Source organism: Lynx rufus, unplaced genomic scaffold (assembly GCF_022079265.1).
Source record: "Lynx rufus isolate CCGP_SWC_20201006 ecotype Redwood Valley unplaced genomic scaffold, mLynRuf1.p SCAF_15, whole genome shotgun sequence".
Classification (NCBI taxonomy): domain Eukaryota; kingdom Metazoa; phylum Chordata; class Mammalia; order Carnivora; family Felidae; genus Lynx; species Lynx rufus.
The window spans coordinates 38428543-38448354 of NW_025814829.1; the positions used below are offsets into that span (position 1 = coordinate 38428543).

The window sequence follows — 19812 nt, forward strand, 5'->3', positions numbered from 1 at the left end:
CCCTGAATACAAGGACCCTAGCCTATTCAGCATTATAGGCCACTTCCTAAGACTCTCAAGTCAAGTTACCCCATCTATCAGGAAGTCTCTAACAGAACAAAACAAACAAAAAAACTTCCTGTCTGAATGCAACATTGTATATGGTAGTAGTACAGGAGTGTTGAAGGTCACAAGTGTCATTGGTGTTCACAAGTTATGAGTGGGTTCAAACTTTACCAACACTGACTTCCTCAAGACATCATAACTCTGCTTAAATTCTAGTTCTGGTCCCTGGCATTCTTCTTCCATTCCCCCATCCCCAACCTTCTGCTTATTTGAGGAACAGAGGAAGAGTGATGAACCAAAACATTCTCCCTCATTTCTCATCATCCATTTCAACTATAGGTGTTGGTAATAACTGTCTCATTCTCCCTGGAAGAAACTTTGCCTCAGTCCATTGGGTTGGCAGAAATAACAAATGACATGAGAAACTTTGCTGGGGGTTTTTCCCCCATACACTCCTCAGATTGACTTTAATACATATCTTTATAATCTTTATCTTCTACCAAACTCAGGAACCAAGTCAACTCTTTCAGAAGTTATTTCTAGGGGCGCCTGGGTGACTCGGTTGGTTAGGCATCTGACTTCGGCCTAGGTCACGATCTTGTGATTTGTGAGTTCAAGCCCCATGTCAGGCTCAGTGCTGACAGCTCAGAGCCTGGTTCCAGATTCTGTGTCTCACTCTCTCTCTGCCCCTCCCCTGCTCACGATCTGTCTCTCAAAAATAAATAAATGTTAAAAAAATTTTTTTAAAAAGTTATTTCTAGGTAATAACTTAAAAACTTGAAAATAACTTAAAAACTTAAAAAAACATAAGAATAACTTTAAAAAGGTAAATGTGAAATATTAAGTGGTCCACTCACACTGCTCTATCCTGCTTTGCCAACCTCTGCAGTCTTCTAGATAGTCCTATACTGGAAACATCTAGCTGTTATACTGAAATCTGACCACACTCTACTTCTGGAGCAGGTTTCGAAGCTTCATTTACAAATGTTAAGATGTTGGAGGGTGATAGTTGCCAACAGCAACCTACAAAGGTAATACTAGTTATGGTCACCAATCCACTGGGGACTCTAGGTCTCAGGAGGAGAGCAAGGCCCAAATTAAGAACCAACTTAATAACAAAATTCTTCATAATTCTTGGAAGCTAAAGATACACCTGTGAAAATTTTATTTATACTTGACATGTTGTCATTTTTGCTGTATTCGTTATCTAGTACAAAAACATTTGCAATCCATGTGTGCTCCTTGAGTTTCCTTTATCATAAATAACTGTCAGGCACCCGCTGCTTTAAGCACCCTGAAAGGTACAAAGAAATAAAAGATGAAGATCTTTCTCTGAATGATTTTACTCTTAATTGAAGAGAGCAAACACATGAAGAAAAGAAAAAATAAATGCTAAACTTATTCTAACTGTAGGAGCAACAGGGTTTTAGAGGAATTGATCACTATTAGCTAGAAGAATTAAGAAAAAAAGCAAGAAGGGTGCCCGGGTGGCTCAGTCGGTTAGGCCTCAGACTTCAGCTCAAGTCATGACATTGCAGTTCATGAGTTCAAGCTCTGCATTGGACTCTGTGCTGACTGACAGCTTGGAGCCTGGGGCCTGCTTTGGATTCTGTGCCTGTCTCTCTCTGTCCTTCCCCCTCTCTTTCTCAAAAATACATAAACATTAAAAAAAAAGAAAAAAAGCAATAGAAGAGGTGAAAAGTGAGGATGGATAAGATATATGGGCCCATATGATTGTTTAGTCTGGAGTCTCTGGAACAACCCAACTTGAAATATTTTTTTTTTGTTGCCTTCACGGGAAACACTAGAGTTCACAAAGGTAACAATGACTACTACAATATTTAAGAATACAAATTAGTCCAAAGACTCTGAAGACAAGTATTTTTTTTGTATTGCCTTCATGGGAAGCACTAGAGGTCAAAAATGTAACAACAACTGCTACAGTATTTAAATATTTTTTAATGTTTAATTATTTTTGAGAGAGAGAGAGTGCAAGCGGGGGGGGGGGGGGGGTTGGGGGGGGGAGGGAGGGGGGCAGAGAGAGAGGGAGACACAGAATCCCAAGCAGGCTCCAGTCTCCCAGCTGTCAGCATGGAGCCCAATGGAGCTCCAACTCACTGTGAGATCATGTCCTGAGCCACCCAGGCGCCCCTGACTGGTACAGTATTTGAGAATACAAATTAGTCCAAAGACTCTGAAGACAAAAGGTTGTCCATTTTAAGCAAAAACAACCTTGCAGGTTTTATCCACTCATTAAGCTGGTTTTTACTGAGCGCTTAGGATTTGCCCCACACAGCAGTGAGTAGCCTCAACTAGCCAGGCTAGTTTCCTCCCTTCACAGCTACTGAACACACACTATGTCCCAGGTACTGAGCTAAACCCCTTTCATATATATGCCATCTAATTTAATTATAAAGGTAGCACCTAAGATTCGAGGAAGACATCCACCTATCTTCTACCATTTATCTGTCATCTACTGAAGGTCCTATGATAGAGACTATGAAACATTTTGCTACATCAAAATGCTACAGATCCCCAACTCTCAAAAACGTTAAAAGTGGGTAGCACAGTACGGGAAGAAATGTGGCTGGGGCGCAGCAGGCCCAGCGCTGCAGGCCCAAAGCAGCAGATCAGATCTCCCTGGCGACGGGACGCTACCCGGGGCGAAGGAGCTGCAGCCCCGCCCCTCCCCCCGGGCGCCCTCGGGCCCAAGCTCGCTTCCTGCGCACGCGTACGCGCACTGGCCCCGCCCCACTGGCGACGCTGTCGGAGCCATTTCGCCGCCGCCTCCGAGCGAGCTGCGGTGTTTGCCCCGGGTCTCTCTGAGGAAGGCCGCGGTTGCGGACGGTCTTAAGAGGGCTGTGTTTTCTGGCACCAGGAAGAGAACGCGGTAGGGAAGGGACGTCCTTGCCACCCGTTGGGGGCGTGGGGCCCCGCGCTCCTGCAGCCGGGCTTTGTTGCGAAGCGCGGGCGGCTGTGGGGGATGGGGGAAGGGGCGAGGCGCCCGCCGGGTTCCCGGATTGCGGGTTGCACGCGGCTCGCCGCACCACGCCTGCGCTGTCCGGGTCCGCTTTGTGGACCCGTCTTTCCCCCAGCGATTGCCAGCCCGGTGTCCGAAGCGTTCAAACCTTTCTTCCTCCTCCGGTCTGCGCGTGGCGGTGGCGCTGTTGCAGCCTATTGAAAGGGGGGAGGGAATCACGAGGTGGTGAGCCCGCCATGATGCCGCCACACACTTAGGGCCTTCCATTCATTGTGGCAGCAAATACCGGGCGCTGTCCTGCGGGCTGGGTGGTAGAGCCATAAACACGTGGGGCACAGTCCCTACCCCTCCCCCCGCAAGAAGGTTTCTGTCGTAGTGGGAGGCAACGGGGAAAAAAAGCGTCTGCGGGTTTCAGTAAAAAGATTCGAGGAAATGGGAGGTGGTGTCAAGGGAGCTACTTTCATTAGGGTGGTAAGAGAAAGCGTTTCGGAGGAGGTAGACTTTTGAGCTGATATCTCGGCCCTTAGGTTGAGAATGCGTCAGGTATAAAGATGGGGAGGAAAAGAATCGCAGAGGTAGAAGGAATTAGCGCTTGAGAGCAGAGATTGGGAAGAAACAAAGAAGGCCATGTTACTGGGGTATGGTGGGAAGGAATTAAGAACAGATTTTAGGGCGGCCAGAGTGGAAGCAGGAATCTAGAGCCATGAGAGCTAAGACGTTGTTGCAGCACTCCAGGTGTGCGGTAGTGATGGCCGGAGACGGAGAGAAGCGAATGGATTGCAAACATGTTTTGGAGGCAGAAATTGCATAGTAGATGAGGAGGCAGACTACCTGGCTTGGAATTCTGGGTCTCCCGGTTAGGGGCTTTGTCTTCTCTGGGGCAAGGTATTCTTTGTCTCTGTTTATTCTTCCCTAAAGGAAGATAATAATAATAGTCTTATCTGTACAATTATTCTAAGGGTTAAGGAAGATAGTTCTTGTAGATGACCCTCTAAGGTTACTGCCTGGCGCATGCTGAGGTCTCTCAACGGATACCTATGGAGGATCTTAAGGGAGTGTATGACTCCCAAGTTGTGATAGGAGTAACTTGGTAGATAGCGGTGCCATTTTGGGGTATGAAAACACTTGGACCTAGGGAAGGAGGAACAGATTTGGGGAGGAAACTTAAATTCTGATTTGACTGGGACGTCAAGTTAACATATGCACATTAGTGCGACTGTTGGATGAACTTGATTTTGGAGCTTAAATAAGAGAAAAGACTAAATTTTCAGTGTATATTTGGGCATCATTACAATACAGTTAATATTGACTATAATGGCGTCAGAAGAGACTGCTGGGGAGGAAGGAATTTGATAGTGTAGTCCTTCATATTTCATGTTACTCATTCACCGTGAGGGCTTGTTTTTTTAAATTAATTATTCAGGGGTGGAATTTACAGATAGACCTCATGAGCTTTCCACAGCTTTTCAGTCAATAGGATTTCCCCAGGGTTCGTTTGTGGCTACAGAATAAACAAGTTTATACTAGGGTCCAGTTTTATGACATTAGATTTAGGTGCTAATAAAATACACTTAACATTAACAGAAGACAGAGTGTAATGCTAGTAATAGGGTTTTTTCTCTCAGTAAACTAATTTTATTTGCATATTTTCTCTAGATCTAAATTTGGTCTCAGGTACTGTATCTTATTTTTAATTTAGAATCAGATTTTAGACTCACAGGCGCCATATCTTTTGCTGTCTTTATAAACTGGACTTAGGGAGAGTGCCAACATGTATGGTATGTTGCACTTCAAGAAAACTTAATGTCCTCAAATTTTAATGAATAACAAGGCCTAAAGGAGAAATTTCGTGTTTAAGTTAATAGATTACTGTTTTCAGATCAAGTACTGAATTCTTGGTGTAATATATAGTGTACAACTTGGAGGATAGTCTGCTCGGAGACATACTTCAGAATGACAGTAAACTGTTTGATGTATACACAAACTGATTGATGACCATTTCTTAATATAGTAGTTCGAGTTTGAATTTATGCCTCCACAGTGGGTGACTTGGAAAAGTTACCTAAATTTTCTATGCCCTCCCTGGTTTTCTTCCTCTGTAGAAAGTGTTTAGTATATAATTTTATCTGTCACTGAGGATTAAGTGAGTTAAAATGTAAAACATAGGCCTTTCATCAAATGTTTTTTAGGAAAAGGTCAAAATCACTTGTGGTCACCCAGAGATAACCATTTTGAGGGATATTTCTTTTTCAGGCTTGATTTATGCATATATACTTTTATTTAGTTCAAATCATGTAGTTTTGTATCCTGCTTTTTCACATAGCATGTCATAGACCTTCCACTTTTGTCGTTAAAAGTTTTGTCATGCAGTTTTAATAGTAGCATGCTAGAATATCCTGTATTTAACCTAGATTTTGAGTTAATTCCAGTTACTGGTTATTTCTAATGTTTGCTCTTACAAATAATGCAATTTAATTTCTGTTTTCTTAGGTCTGAAGAAGACTCTTGAATCATGGGTGATGTTAAGAATTTTCTGTATGCCTGGTGTGGCAAAAGGAAGATGACCCCATCCTATGAAATTAGAGCGGTGGGGAACAAAAACAGGCAAAAATTCATGTGTGAGGTACTACAGAATACAGTTTACATTTACGTGAAGTTTTGTTTCGTTTTGTTTTTATTTTAGAGAGCACACGCGTGAGCCAGGGAGAGGGACAGAGGGAGGTAGGGAGAGAGAGAATCTTTTTTTTTTTTTTTTTTTTAATGTTTATTTCAGAGACAGAGACGGGTGGGGAAGGGGAGAGAGAAAGGGAGACACAATCCAAAGCAGGCTCCAGGCTCTGAGCTGTCAGCACAGAGCCTGACATGGGGCTCAAACCCAGGAATCATGGGAACATGATCTGAGCTGAAGTCAGACACTTAACTGACTGAGCCACCCAGGCATCCTGAGAGAGAATCTTTTTTTTTTTTTTTTTAATGTTTATTTATTTTTGAGACAATGTGAGAGACAGTGCAAGCAGCAGACAGAATCTGAAGTGGGCTCCAGGCTCTGAGCTGTTGGCCCAGAGCCCAATGTGGGGCTCGAACTCACGAACTGTGAGATCATGACCTGAGCCAAAGTCGGGTGCTTAACCGACTGAGCCACTCAGGTGCCCCCTGCCCCCCGGGAATCTTAAGCAGCTTCCACACTCAGCACAAAGCTGGATGCAGAGCTTGATCCCATGACCCTGGGTTTATGACCTGAACCAAAATCAAAAGTCAGACGCTCAATCAACTGAACCACCCAGGTGCCCCCATTATGTGGTTTTTTTCCGGCTTGTTTTGTTGTTAAGAGAACATTGTTTTCTGTTTGGGAATGATAATGTGTTGCACATTCTTTATTGTCACTTGCCTGCTATTCTGTTTTATTATAAGTCATTTTCAAGGGAGCATTACTTTTAAAACAATCTGATAGGTAAATTCTAGTGAGAAGATGTGTCTTCCTTCCACGGTACCAGTAGTGCAGGGTAGAAAAGTCATATCAGCTGTTTGTGGTTTTACTAATTTCTGTAGAAAGTAGAGCAATTCTTGATTGCTTCAAGTCAAATCAGTTAAAATAAATGCAAATGGAGAACTTGTTCTTGGGTTTTAAAAATCACATTTTAACGTGGAACATTCTGTTACACAAGAAGAGAATATCTGAGCCACATAAATTACAGTTTTTAGATTAGTTTATCGCTGGAAAACACAAAGCTTTTTTATAAGTCAGCCTATGAATTCCCTGGATGTTATTTTCAGTGTTTTTATAGAGTATATCTTCAACATTTAACTGTTATCCCTTAATTCATAATTGAATTACGAATTTTTTAAATCCCAGAATTACCCAGGTCAATCTCTTAATGCATTTTTTTTTCTGACCATTAAAGGTTCGGGTGGAAGGTTATAATTACACTGGCATGGGCAATTCCACCAATAAAAAAGATGCACAAAGCAATGCTGCCAGAGATTTTGTTAACTATTTGGTTCGGATAAATGAAGTAAAGAGTGAAGAAGTCCCAGCTGTTGGGGTAAGTACTCATGGCCCAGCACTTGAAATGTATGTTACAAGGTCATGCCTTGTATATATTGTACGACTAGATAATTGCAGAATTTTTTATTACTTGCCATATGGAGACATGGGATGATGATTTTTCAATGTTGTTTTCAAATGTATTAACGTGTTCCTTAGCGAACCTCAGAATCTTGTTCTCTTAGAGCGCTTTCCTAAGATTGGGATTTCATTCTCATTATGTACCTGACTTGTGGGTTTGAAAAATTCCTTTAATCTTTGTATTTGTGGTTTTATATATTTCATTCATTCATAAACTAATTTTCAGAGCCTGTGTGCTTTGTATACTTCCAAAGATAACATTTCAAACAGAATGTAAAAATCAGTAACACTTTAAGACGCAATGTTTACTCCCAGTGGCAGTTCCTTATTACAGCAGAGAGAAAATCCTCTGCCAATTCATGCAATGGCATAATCATTCATAATCATTTTGATACCATGATAATTTAAATTATATTATGTAAATATGCAACATAGACTCCTGTCTAGTACTGATTTTAAGAAATAAACTTTATCTAATTAAAAAATGAAAATTTGAATTTTTATATGATCTTAAATTTTAAATCTATATGATCTTAAATCTTACATGATTTAAGATAAATACCTAAGGTAACTTAAATGAAATACTCAGTTTTTATAAAAATTACAGGGATAATATCTATATCAATTTCAACAATTTATTGTCACTGTGTTTATATTTTGCGTTGTTTGTAAAGGTTAATATATATGTTTTCTTCCCTTTCATTGTTTTGACCCAGAAGTTAGGAGAGTTACTTTCTAGTATATTGTACCACTAGATAATTGCAGAATTTTTTATTACATTGGTTGGTCAATCTGCAAAATGAAGGGATTAGAGGAGATGATCTTGAAGATTCTTTCCACCCATGAAAAGAATGTTGCAAATATCTTATAATTTGAAACACTGGCATCTGCTCTATCTGTTATGACCTATTCTGTATCTTTTAACCTCTTCCTCTCTCTCAAAGTGTAAGTCTGCTTGTGGTGGATTCTTAATTTTTTCTTTCGTTCTTTCGTTCTTTTGTTCTTTCGTTCTTCTTTCTTTTAATGTTTATTTATTTTTGAGAGAGAGGGAGACAGAGGATCTGAAGCAGCCTCCATGCTATCAACACAGAGCCCAATGCGGGGCTCAAACCCATGAACTGCGACATCACTTAACCCACTGAGCCATCTAGGAACCCCTTAGTTTTCTTTTGTATGAAAATGTTTTTATTTTACTGTCTCTCATATTTTTGCTGAATGTATAATTCTGCAGTACCACTTTCAGCACTTTCAAGTTCCATTGTTTCCTTCCACTGTTTGATGATAAGTCAGTAATAATCAAATCATTTCTCCTTATATGTAATGTGTTATTTTCTTTGTATTTATATATTTATTTGGTTCCCAGCAGTTTGACTATGATGTCATATATGACTACATATGGTTTTCTTTGTACTTAATCCTGCTTGGAATTTGCTGAGATTCTTAAATCTATAAATTTATCTTTTTAAATTTTTTTTTTTCAACTTTTTTTATTTTTGGGACAGAGAGAGACAGAGCATGAACGGGGGAGGGGCAGAGAGAGAGGGAGACACAGAATCGGAAACAGGCTCCAGGCTCCAGGCTCCAGCCATCAGCCCAGAGCCTGACGCGGGGCTCGAACTCACGGACCGTGAGATCGTGACCTGTCTGAAGTCGGACGCTTAACCGACTGCACCACCCAGGCGCCCCTATATATTTATCTTTTACCAAACTTGGGGAATCTGGCTATTATTTCTTCAAATTTTTTTTATGCCTCATTTTTTCTCTGCTCCTTTTGGGACTCCTGTGTTAAACTTTTTTTATATCATCCCATAGGTCCCTGAGGCTTTTTCTTTTCTTCCCTTTTTTCTGTTCTTCAGATTCAATGACTTTTAACTGATTATCTTCAAGTTCATGGATTGTTTTCTCTGTCAACTCCATTTTGCTGTTATCAGTCCATTCAGTGAGTTTTTATTTCATACATTGTCTTATTTCTAGAATCATCAGGTGGTTAATTTTTTTTAACAGATTTTATTTCTGTGGTGGCATTTCTTCCTGTTTCTTTCGTGATAGCATGTGTTCATAATACGAATGTAAATTTCCTTTATGTCATTGAGCATAGTTACAATAGCTGCTTTAAAATCTTGACTACAAATTTTAACATCTGGGCCTGGTTGGGCTCTGTTGATTTAATTTTCTCTTGAGATTGGTTCACCTTTTTCATTCTGTATGTCAGGTAATTTTGGATTTATCGTGGGCATTGTGATAATTATGTTGTAGATACTGTAAGTTATATTTTTTGAAATATTACTGATTTGTTGTGCTGTCAGTTTGGTTGGAACTCAAACTACAAACCCTGTCTTTTGGGTAACTGCTCACATCTATCTCCCTTGAGTTTTCTGATCTTTGCTAGGCAGCTTAGAGTCTGTCCTGCACATGTGTTGTTCAGGGTTTAGCCAGTGATTTGGGCGAGTTTGTACAAAGAATTCCTTCTTTCCCTTTTAGGATTGCTTCCTCACTTTCTAGCAGTGTTTGTTTCCCCAGGCTCATATTCTCTGATTCTTCAGGCCAGAAAGACTGGGGAGTTTTAGCTGCTTCACATGGTCTTCCTCAGGCTAAAAGCCATAATAAACAGGAATTACAGCCTTTGCTTATCCTTGATTTCTCATTTCAAGTCACCTCCAGAATCTACCAGCTTTTGTTCACTTTTTAACACCTGCATATGATTGTTAGGGTCTTTGGGGTTTGAGGGCGGGGTTTCTTTTCGCCCTTAGATGTCTCCGTTATCTGCAGGAAGGTCAGTCTAGTCTATGCATTTGCCACTTTCTCCCTGACTTCCTCTTTTCCAGCTACGCTGGCTTTCTTGCCATTCCTCAATCTTCCAGCACCTTTCTACCTCAAGACGTTTGTGTTTCTTATTCTCTTTCATTGTTTCATTTTTTCTCAATAGCACTTAACTAATTTCAACCCATTGTTTGTCAGCTGAAGGCGATGTTGTCCCCTAGGGATATTTGGCAATGTGTGGAGTCATTTTAGTTGTTACAACTGGAAGGGGGTGTCAGCAATACTGACATATAGTAAATAGAGGCCAGGAATGCTACCAAACATCCTACAATACACAAGATAGCCCAAACATCCTACAGTACACAAGATAGCCTCCTACAACAAAGAATTATCCAGCATAAAACGTCAGTTGTACATAGTATAAAAAATTCTCTTCTAACCTAATTTTCCCCAGACCTTCATGTGAGAACAAAAGGTCATACGAGCAGGATTTTTATCTGCTTTTTAGTTCATTGCTGTGTCTGTAGCATTAGAATGGTTCTGGTCTGTACAGCAGGCACTTGAAGTTTTTTGATTGAATGAATGAATGATGAATGGGTGAATTTGGAAAAAGGTCATACAACAAGCCCAATTTCTGCTTCTAGCTACCATCTTTATCTCACCTCTTCATCCTTGCCAAATCCTGTTCATGTCACTTCATCTAGCATTTGCCCTTTCATTGCACAAATTGCTCTTGCCAAAAGTGGCCTGTTTCTAAATGCAAAGGATATTTTTAAATTTTGAAGGAGGGGGAGAAATTTCAAATGTGTAGAGAAGTAAGAATAATGTTACAAATCCACGTTGTCAAAATCCAATTGCAGTATTTCTCAAAAGGGCTTCTCTACTTTCAGATTATTTTAAAGCAAATTCCAGACATCCTATAATTTATCTGTTACTATTTCACTTTGTATCTCTAAAAGATAATCCTCTTAAAAACATAATAATTCCATCATTCTACCTTAAAATATTTGTTTATTTTTTTATTTATTTTCTATTTTCGGGAGAGAAAAACCTGTTTAGGGTAGAAGGGCGAAGTGGGGAGAGAGAATCCTGAGCAGGCTCCACGCTCTGTGAGGAGCCTGGTGCAAGGCTCGATCCCAGGACCCTGGGATCATGATCTGATCAAAATCAAGAGTCAGACACTTAACTGACTGAGACACCCAGGCACCCCCAAACCTAAAAAACTTTAAGAATTGTTTCTTAATGTCCTCAGACATCCAGTTATATTCAGATTTTCTTGATTGTTTCATAAATCCACTTTTTACAGTTTGTTTAAATCATGCTCCTAATGATGTCCTTATACAGCAAGTGATTGATAATTCTTATAATCAGTAAATTCTCTCACCCTCTTTCTTACTTTTCTTTGCAATTTGTTGACGAAAGCACATCATTTATTCTTTAGTCTCATAAAACATTTCTCTGCCCCTCTGTTTCCCATAATTGGTAGTTAGATCTAGAGACTTGATTAGACTGAGACTTGATTAGAGTGAAAGAGCAAGAACAAGAAAACTCCAAAAGTAATATTCTACACTTCTATCAGGAGGAGGTACATAATTGTCATATTAGCAGGGGTGGATTATTGCTGTGTAGATTTATTATTTCATTATCAATTTCCTTTGATTTTTAGCTGGAATACTTACATAAAAGGAAATTTCTCATCAGTAATCACACCAAGTTAGAATTTAGACAGGGAAATGAGATAAATGTTTGATTCTTTTCCTTTATTTAAAAATATTTTGTAAATTTCTGTTAAGTCCTTCTGTCCTAACAAGTCATTTATTTAAATCCAATGTTTCCTTACTGATTTCTGTCTGGATGATTATCCACTGATGTAACTGGGGTATTAAAGTTCCTTACTATAATTGTACTATTAACTCTTTTTGTCTTACATCTGTTAATATTTGCTTTATATATTTTGGTGCTTCTACGTTGGGTGCTGAAATATTTATAAATGCTATATCCTCTTGCTGGATTGACCCTTTTATCATTTTGTAACACCTTTCGTTGTCTCTTATTACACTCTGTTTCAAAGTCTATTTTGTCAGTTTGATACCCCAGACAAATGAAAATGTTTGTTTCCAGTGCATGGGATATCTTTTTCTGCCCTTCACTTTCATTCTGTGTGTGTACTCTTGGATCACTTCTGACCTCCCTCTGGCTGCCATCTTGATTCTGCCCCGTGTGTGCCCCTAATCTCAGCTTGTTCCCTGGAGACCCTCTGAGCACCAACCCTAGTCCCCCCACCGTGGTCCCATTTCTGCTCCAGCAAGATGAAAGAAGCTGTCATGAACCAGGAGAAACTCGCCAGACTGCAAGCACAAGTGCACATTAGTGGGAAAGGAACTGCTTATCGAAAGAAAGTGGTTCATAGAACGTCTCCAGTAGACGATAAAAATACTTCAGTACTCCTTAAAGAAGTTAGGGGTAAACAACATCTCTGTTATTGAAGAAGTGAATATGTTCACAAACCAATGAACAGTCATTCATTTTAACAACCCTAAAGTTTAGGCATCCTTGGCAGTGAACACTTTGACACGTGACACAGGCCACGCTGAGACAAACTAGCTGACAAAAAATAAAGTTCCTTGCCTAGTCAAAAATTGAATAAAAATAACATAACACAAAATATTGTATCCCTGTAGACAACTATAAATGGTTCGTGCTCTTTTATCCATTCAGCCACTCTTTTTTGATTGGAGAATTTAGTCCATTTACATTGAAAGTAATTATGGATAGGTTGTGTTTATTGCCATTCTGTTAATTGTTTTCTAGCTGTTTCTCTAGTTTCTATCTGTTCCTTCTCTTACTCTCTTTGTGGTTTGAAGATTTTCTTTAATGGTATGCTCCTATTCCTTTGTCTTTATCCTCTGTTTCACATTTTTGCTTTGATTACTTTTATGCTTACATGTAAGAACACACATCTACAATCTGTCTTAAGTCAGTAATTTAAGTTCTAAAGCTCAACATTTTTACTCCCTTCACCACATTTTAGATTTTTTAAAAAAAAATTTTGTGTTTATTCATTTTTGAGAGACAGGACAGAGTGTGAGTGGGGGAGGGGCAGAGAGAGACGGAGACAGAATCTGAAGCAGGCTCCAGGCTCTGAGCTGTCAGCACAGCCCAATGTGGGCCTCGAACCCACGAACTGTGAGATTATGACCTGAGCTGAAGTTGAAACTCAACTGACTGAGCCACCCAGGCGCCCTGCACATTTCATATTTTTGATGATAACATTTTATATCTCTTTATTTTGTGTATCATTTAACCAATTGTAATCATAGTTATTTTTACTACTTTTGTTGTTAACCGTCATACTGGCTTTATGTATAAAAGATATTTATTCTTTCATAATTTGTTCTTGTTACCAATAAGTGCCCTTTCTTTGCAGCTTAAAGAAGTCCCTTTAACATTTCTTGTAAGGCCGGTTTAGTGGTCATGAACGCTTCAAGCTTTTGTTTTCCTGGGAAACAATTTCTCTCTCCTTTAATTCTGAATGATGACTTTGGCAGGTAGTGTATTTTTGGTTGGAATTTTTTTTTTTTTCCCCAGCACTTTGAATATATCTTTGTCTTTCTCCAGGTTAGGAACATTTTCAACCATTATTTTTTCAAATAAGATTTCTGTCCCTTTCTCTCTCTCTCCTTGAAGCCCAATGATACAGCTCTTAGTCCATTTCATGTTTTCCTGAAGTCCCTTAGGCTATCTTTACATTTTTTCACTTTTTTTTCCTTTTTGCTGCTCTCATTGGGTGAATTCCACTGCCTTGGTTTTGAGTTCACTGATTCTTTCTTCTTTTTCATCTGGTCTGCTGTTAAACACCTCTCCTGTATTTTTCAGTTCAGTTATTGTATTTCTTAGTTCCGTGACTTACCTAATTCGTACTTTCATTTTCCATCTCTTAGTTGAAGTTTTGTGTTCATTCCTCTCCCTAGTTTGAAGAGTGTCTTTATAACCATTATTTTAAAGACTTTATCAGGTAAATTACATAGTTCCATTTCATTAAGGTTTCATCTTGTTCTTTTGACAGGTATTACTGTTTCTTCATTTTGCCTCACTATGTTGGTTCCTATACAATAGATGAAACAACTTCTCCCAAGTCTTGAAGGAGTGGCCTTGTGTAGGAGATGAACTTTTTCATTCAGCCCTGCCCCAGCTCTTGGTTGTTTCTCAAACCTCTGTGCTTGACCAAGCAGCCTGTTATATTTTTAAAAGCTCCCAGTAGTTGAGGATATGCTGAGACCTCTGTGTCCAGAGGGTAGGATCTCAGCACCTAGATTCGCAGACTAGAAGCCAGACCCTCCGGCAGCAGCTTCTAAAAGTAATGCAGATAGGGGCGCCTGGGTGGCGCAGTCGGTTAAGCGTCCGACTTCAGCCAGGTCACGATCTTGCGGTCCGTGAGTTCGAGCCCCGCGTCGGGCTCTGGGCTGATGGCTCAGAGCCTGGAGCCTGTTTCCGATTCTGTGTCTCCCTCTCTCTCTGCCCCTCCCCCGTTCATGCTCTGTCTCTCTCTGTCCCAAAAATAAATAAACGTTGAAAAAAAAAATTAAAAAAAATAAATAAATAAAAGTAATGCAGATATGTATAGTTCTGAGGTGCCAAAAAGCATAAGCCCTGCTGACCACCAGGGCCAGATAATCTGGAGGTGTTCCCTGGGCTGCATTTGCAAATTTGGGGACTTCAGTCAAGTGTATAGTCTCCTTTCTGGGAGATACCAGCAAGCTGAAGCAAGGAGAGGGAGAGCACGAAGATGGCTTCCATAGCATACATTCCTTCAGAGCAGCTCCATAGCCAGTGAGTGCCCAACCTGAAGCCTGCCCCTCTGTCTGGAGCTTCAGGACAAGCAAAGTGACCTTCACAGAAAGACTGGGGTGTGCCTCAGTCCACTGTCTGTACAGTGCCTTGAGCATTGTAACCTGCCCAGAACCGCTGCTCTGATTGACACCCTCCTAGGGGACCCCAAGAATGCAAAGCTCCTCTGGTCACCAGAGCAGGGCAATCAGAAGGCATCCCTGGGTGTTAGCTGCAAAAAGCGCTCAATGTAAAGCTTCCCTTCAGTAGACACTGGCATTCTAGAACACAACAGAAGAACATAAAGATAGCACCTTCTCTCAGAAGTCTCTGGAAAGGATTACAGTCAGCCCCTTTCATTTCTAATGAAAGAGATGCTTCTTTCATTAGAAGCCTCTTCCTTGGGCCACAGTTATGATTAGCCAGTAGGCCTCCTTTACAGACAGACTCAGCTCCTGGGTCTGTTGCCTCTTTTTGTGCTATGGGTGCAGTAGCTGTTCAAGAATTGTCTCCAGCAAGCTTATCTAGTCATTATGTTGTATACCTGAAACTAATACAACATTGTGTGTCAACTCTACTCAAAAAAAATTAGAACTTTTTCTATGGGTTACAGACTTGTGAGACCCAGGAGCATAAGCTGCACAGGGCACCTGAGTGAGTCAGGCAAAGTCGAGGTGTTCTCTGGCAGCAGTCATGAAATTTGGGGCCACAGACAGGTTTTTGAGCTCCTTTCTGGGTAATGCTCATTATTACAGTCGTATGTGACCAGGAACACAAGCTTCCCTGGCCTCCAGAGCCAGGTGATCAAGAGGCATCCCCTGTGCAGCAGCAACAAAAATTAAGGCACCGGGCACGTGTAAAGGTTCTTTTCTGGGAGGTACTGGTGCTCTGAAGCATGCAAAGACAGCACCCACTGGTCTCCATTCCTGGGTACAGATTTCTAGATGTGTGTGTTAAATTAGATACCTGCCCCTCGGGCCAAGGTTTTAATATAAGCAAGTGCCTTGCCTCCTTTCACTTTAACTCGGTGCAATTGGCTACTTCTGAGTTGAGCCTTGGGGCAGGTGACTCCAAGCACACAAGCCCTTTAAGAGGCATTTTACAGATGGCTACCATCTTGTGGGTCTTGGAATGTGAGATCTGTCAGGGTTTGTTTTTTTGTTTAGAGAAAGCACGAGCAGGGGAGAGGGGTGTGGGTGGGGGAGAGAGAATCCTAATGCACATTTGGGCTGCTACCATAATTTGGCTATTGTAAATAATCCTGTGGTAAACAGAAGGGTGCATATATTCTCTCAAATTAGTGTTTTCGAATTCTTTGGGTAAATACCTTGTACAATTACTGGATCACTAGTTGATATTTTTAATTTTTTGAGGAACCTCCATACAGGTCTTCCACAGTGGCTACACCAGTTTGCATTCCTACAAACAGTGCAGGAGGGTTCCTTTTTCTCCACATCCTCAACAACTCTTGTTGTTTCTTGTGTTTTTGATTTTAGCCATTCTGATAGGTCCAAGGTGATATCTTATGGTTTTGATTTGTATTTCCTTGATGATGAGTGACGTTGAGCATCTTTTCATATGTCTGTTGGCCCTTTGGATGTCTTTAGAGAAATGTGTGTTCATGTCTTCTACCCATTTTTTAATTGGGTTAGTTTTTTGGGTGTTGAGTTGTAGCAGTTCTTTATATATTTTGGATACTAACCTTTATCGGGTATGTCATTTGCAAATATCTTCTCGCATTCCCTTGGTTGTCTTGTAGTTTGTTTCCTTTGCTGTGCAGAAGCTTTTTGTTTTTATTTATTTACTTAATTTTTAATTTGTTAAAAGTTGTTTTCGTTTTTGTTTTTTTTAGTTTATTTATTTATATTGAGAGAGTGTATGCCCGCAAGGTGGGGAGGGGCCGAGAGAGAGGGAGAGATCCCAGGCAGGCTCTGCACTGTCAGTGCCAAGCCCAGTGCAGGGGTCAAAACTCACAAGCCGTGAGGTCATGACCTGAGGTGAAGTCAGATTTCTTGACTGACTGAGCCATGGAGGCACCCCCAGAAGTTTTTTGTTCAGTTAGTTTATTTTTTTGAGGTGGGGGGAGAGAGAGAATCCCAAGCAGCAACCCATCAACTTAATACAGACTGATATATGCGGAAGGTATCATATACAATCTAATGGCAACCACAAATTAAAACTACTAACAGATGTGCAAAGAATAAAGAGAAAACAATCCAAGTATATCACAGAAGTAACCCAGCAAACCATGAAAGAGAGAAAGAAAAACTACAAAAACAAAAACCCATTCTTTATGCTTCTCCAACCCCCACATTTTATGTATATAGTGTCCTATTTTACATCCTTTTATTTTGTGAATCCCTTGACTGACTTTTTATAGAAATACTTATTTTTACTGGTTCTGTCTTTCCTACTTTTCATACTTAACGGTCTTTTCCTTTCCACTCTTAACAGTTCTCTTTGATATTTCTTGTAGGGTTGGCTTAGTCATCTTGAACTCCTTTAGTTTTTATTTGTCTGAGGAGCTCTTTATCTGTCCTTCTGTTCCAAATGATAGACTTCCTTGGTAGAATATTCTTGGCTGTAAATTTTTTCCCTTTCAGCACTTTGAATATATCATGCCAGTCCCTTCAAACTGCCAAAAATTCTGCTGGAAAATCCACTAATAGCCTCATGGGTTTTCTTTTGTATATGTACCTGTCTTTGCTCTTGTTGCTTTTAATTTTTTTTTTCCTTTATCTCTACTTTTTGCCATTTTGATGGTTATGTCTTGGTGTGGACTTCCTTTGGTTGATTTTTGTTGGGGATCTCTGTGTCTCCCGGGTCTAGATATCTGTTTCCTTCCCCCAGATTAGGGAAGTTTTTAGCTATTATTTCTTCAAATAAATTTCCTACCCTCCTTTCTCACTCTTCTTCTGGGATCCCTGTACTATGTATGTTATTGTGTGTGATGGAATCACTGAGTTCCCTGAGTCTGTTCTCATTTTGCATAATTCTTTTTTTCTCTCATTTGTTTAGCTTGATTACTTTCCATTCCTCCATTTTCTACTTAATTTTTTCCTCTACTTCCAGCCTGCCATTTATTCCATCTTCATCTCTGGTTCTATTTTATGTTTTCAGGCTCTTTCTTAAGGGTCTCACTGATGTCCTCAACTCTTTTCTCAAGTCCAGAGAGTGTCTTTATGATCATTACTGTAAAATCTCTATCAGGCATGTTACTTATACCTGTTTTGCTTAGGTCTCTTGCTGTGGTTTGTTCTTTCATTTGTGACATGTTCTTCTGTCTCATTTTGCCTAATTCTCTGTGTCTGTTTCTCTATGTTAGGCAGGTCACATATGTCTCTTGATCTTGAAAGTAGTGAACAGGATGTGTACTTTTAACAAGGAGACACTGGTCATCCTCCATAGGGGACTCAAAACTGTCACAGACTGAGCTGGCCAGGGCCACTCCACAACGTGTGGAGACAGGTGGTTAATACCCTCTTTCCCTCTACCTTCATCTTCATTGATCAAGAAATTTAAAGATTTAAAGAAAATCTTTCCATTCGGTTCAGGCTGCTCTAACAAAGTACCATAGACTGGGTGGCTTATAAACAACAGGAACATATTTCTCACACTTCTCAAAGTTGGGAAGTGTAAGTCTTAGGTTCTGGCTGATTCAGTGTCTGGTGAGGCTCTCCTCTCACTATATCCTCACGTGGCAGAAAAAGCAAGAGAGCTCTCTCCTTTTCAATAAGGCACCAATCTCTTTCATGTGGGCCCCTCCCTTAAGACCTAATCACCTTCCAAAGGGCCTGCTTCCTAATATCACATTGGAGGTTAAATTTCAAAATACTAATTTTGGGGAGATAGAAGCATTCCATTTGTAACACTCTTCGTCACTGCAAAACAGGAAGTTATCCCACCCAAACACCTCAAGTCTTGAGGAAGAGATTTTTCTTTTAAATTTACATAGATACAGAATGAGGTAGAACAGCATTTTGGACATGGAGTGGGCAAGGTGGTGGAAAGAAAGACAAATCACCAGTGTTGCCCACTGTTTTTCTTTTCCTGGAACTTGGCTGTTAGAGCTGTCCCTAGAATAAACTGTACTGTGCCTTCACAGCCCTAACCTTGGAAGAACACTGTGCCTCAAACTATGTGCTATCTTTATAAAATAAAGAAGTCTTCCAATTAGATTGAAAGTAAAGACCAGAGTAAAGCTATACTAGGCAAATGAAGTACAAAATAAAATGGGAGTAACAGTATTAATATCAAAATAAACTTTAAGAAAGCAGAAAATACAAACAGTTCACAACATACCAATCCCCACTTACTATTAAAAATGCTGGGGCGCCTGGGTGGCGCAGTCGGTTAAGCGTCCAACTTCAGCCAGGTCACGATCTCGCGGTCCGTGAGTTCGAGCCCCGTGTCAGGCTCTGGGCTGATGGCTCGGAGCCTGGAGCCTGTTTCCGATTCTGTGTCTCCCTCTCTCTCTGCCCCTCCCCCGTTCATGCTGTCTCTCTCTGTCCCAAAAATAAATAAAAAACGGTGAAAAAAAAATTAAAAAAAAATAAAAATGCTTATGTGTATATTGGCAAAACTAAAATGGTAATGTGAGAAAGTAGCAAAGGGACCAAAACAATCCTAAACATTAGGAAATTTAAACACTTGGTTTTAAATGAAAATTGAAAATTACAGGCTGTTTAACAGTGTCAGAACTCTGGAAGGCCAGAGGAATTGTCATTTACTCAAAGAAACATCAAATACTTGTATTATTGGATAAGAAATAGTTTTTTTTTTAAATGAGTAAACTAGTGATTTTCAGCTCAGGAAAATAGAACACACTTAGAGTAAGAAGAAATTAATAAAAATAAAATCAGAAATTTTATAGAATTAGAAGTAAAAGTGATGAGTAAAAATTTTAAATAACCTTTTCAAAAGATAAATAATCCATCCCAAGGTTAATTAAGACAATAGTAAATACTATAGATTCATATTCCTTTATCAAAAAACCATGTGCTTAGGTGGGTTTGAGAATTCAAACTTTTCATATTTTAGAAAAGTGGTATGGTGTACATACCATATCTTACAT

General features: G+C 40.0%; 1 protein-coding gene across 1 annotated transcript in view; it reads left to right on the top strand.

Moving 5' to 3' along the window:
* The first annotated feature begins 2833 nt into the window (after window positions 1-2833).
* DHX9 (DExH-box helicase 9) overlaps window positions 2834-19812 on the top strand; it is a 52721-nt gene continuing 35742 nt past the window's right edge. The window contains exons 1-3 of the mRNA XM_047076877.1: window positions 2834-2935; window positions 5516-5648; window positions 6928-7068. Coding sequence (XP_046932833.1) covers window positions 5538-5648; window positions 6928-7068 — 252 coding nt within the window. The 5' untranslated portion in view covers window positions 2834-2935; window positions 5516-5537. The remainder of the gene's footprint in view (window positions 2936-5515; window positions 5649-6927; window positions 7069-19812) is intronic.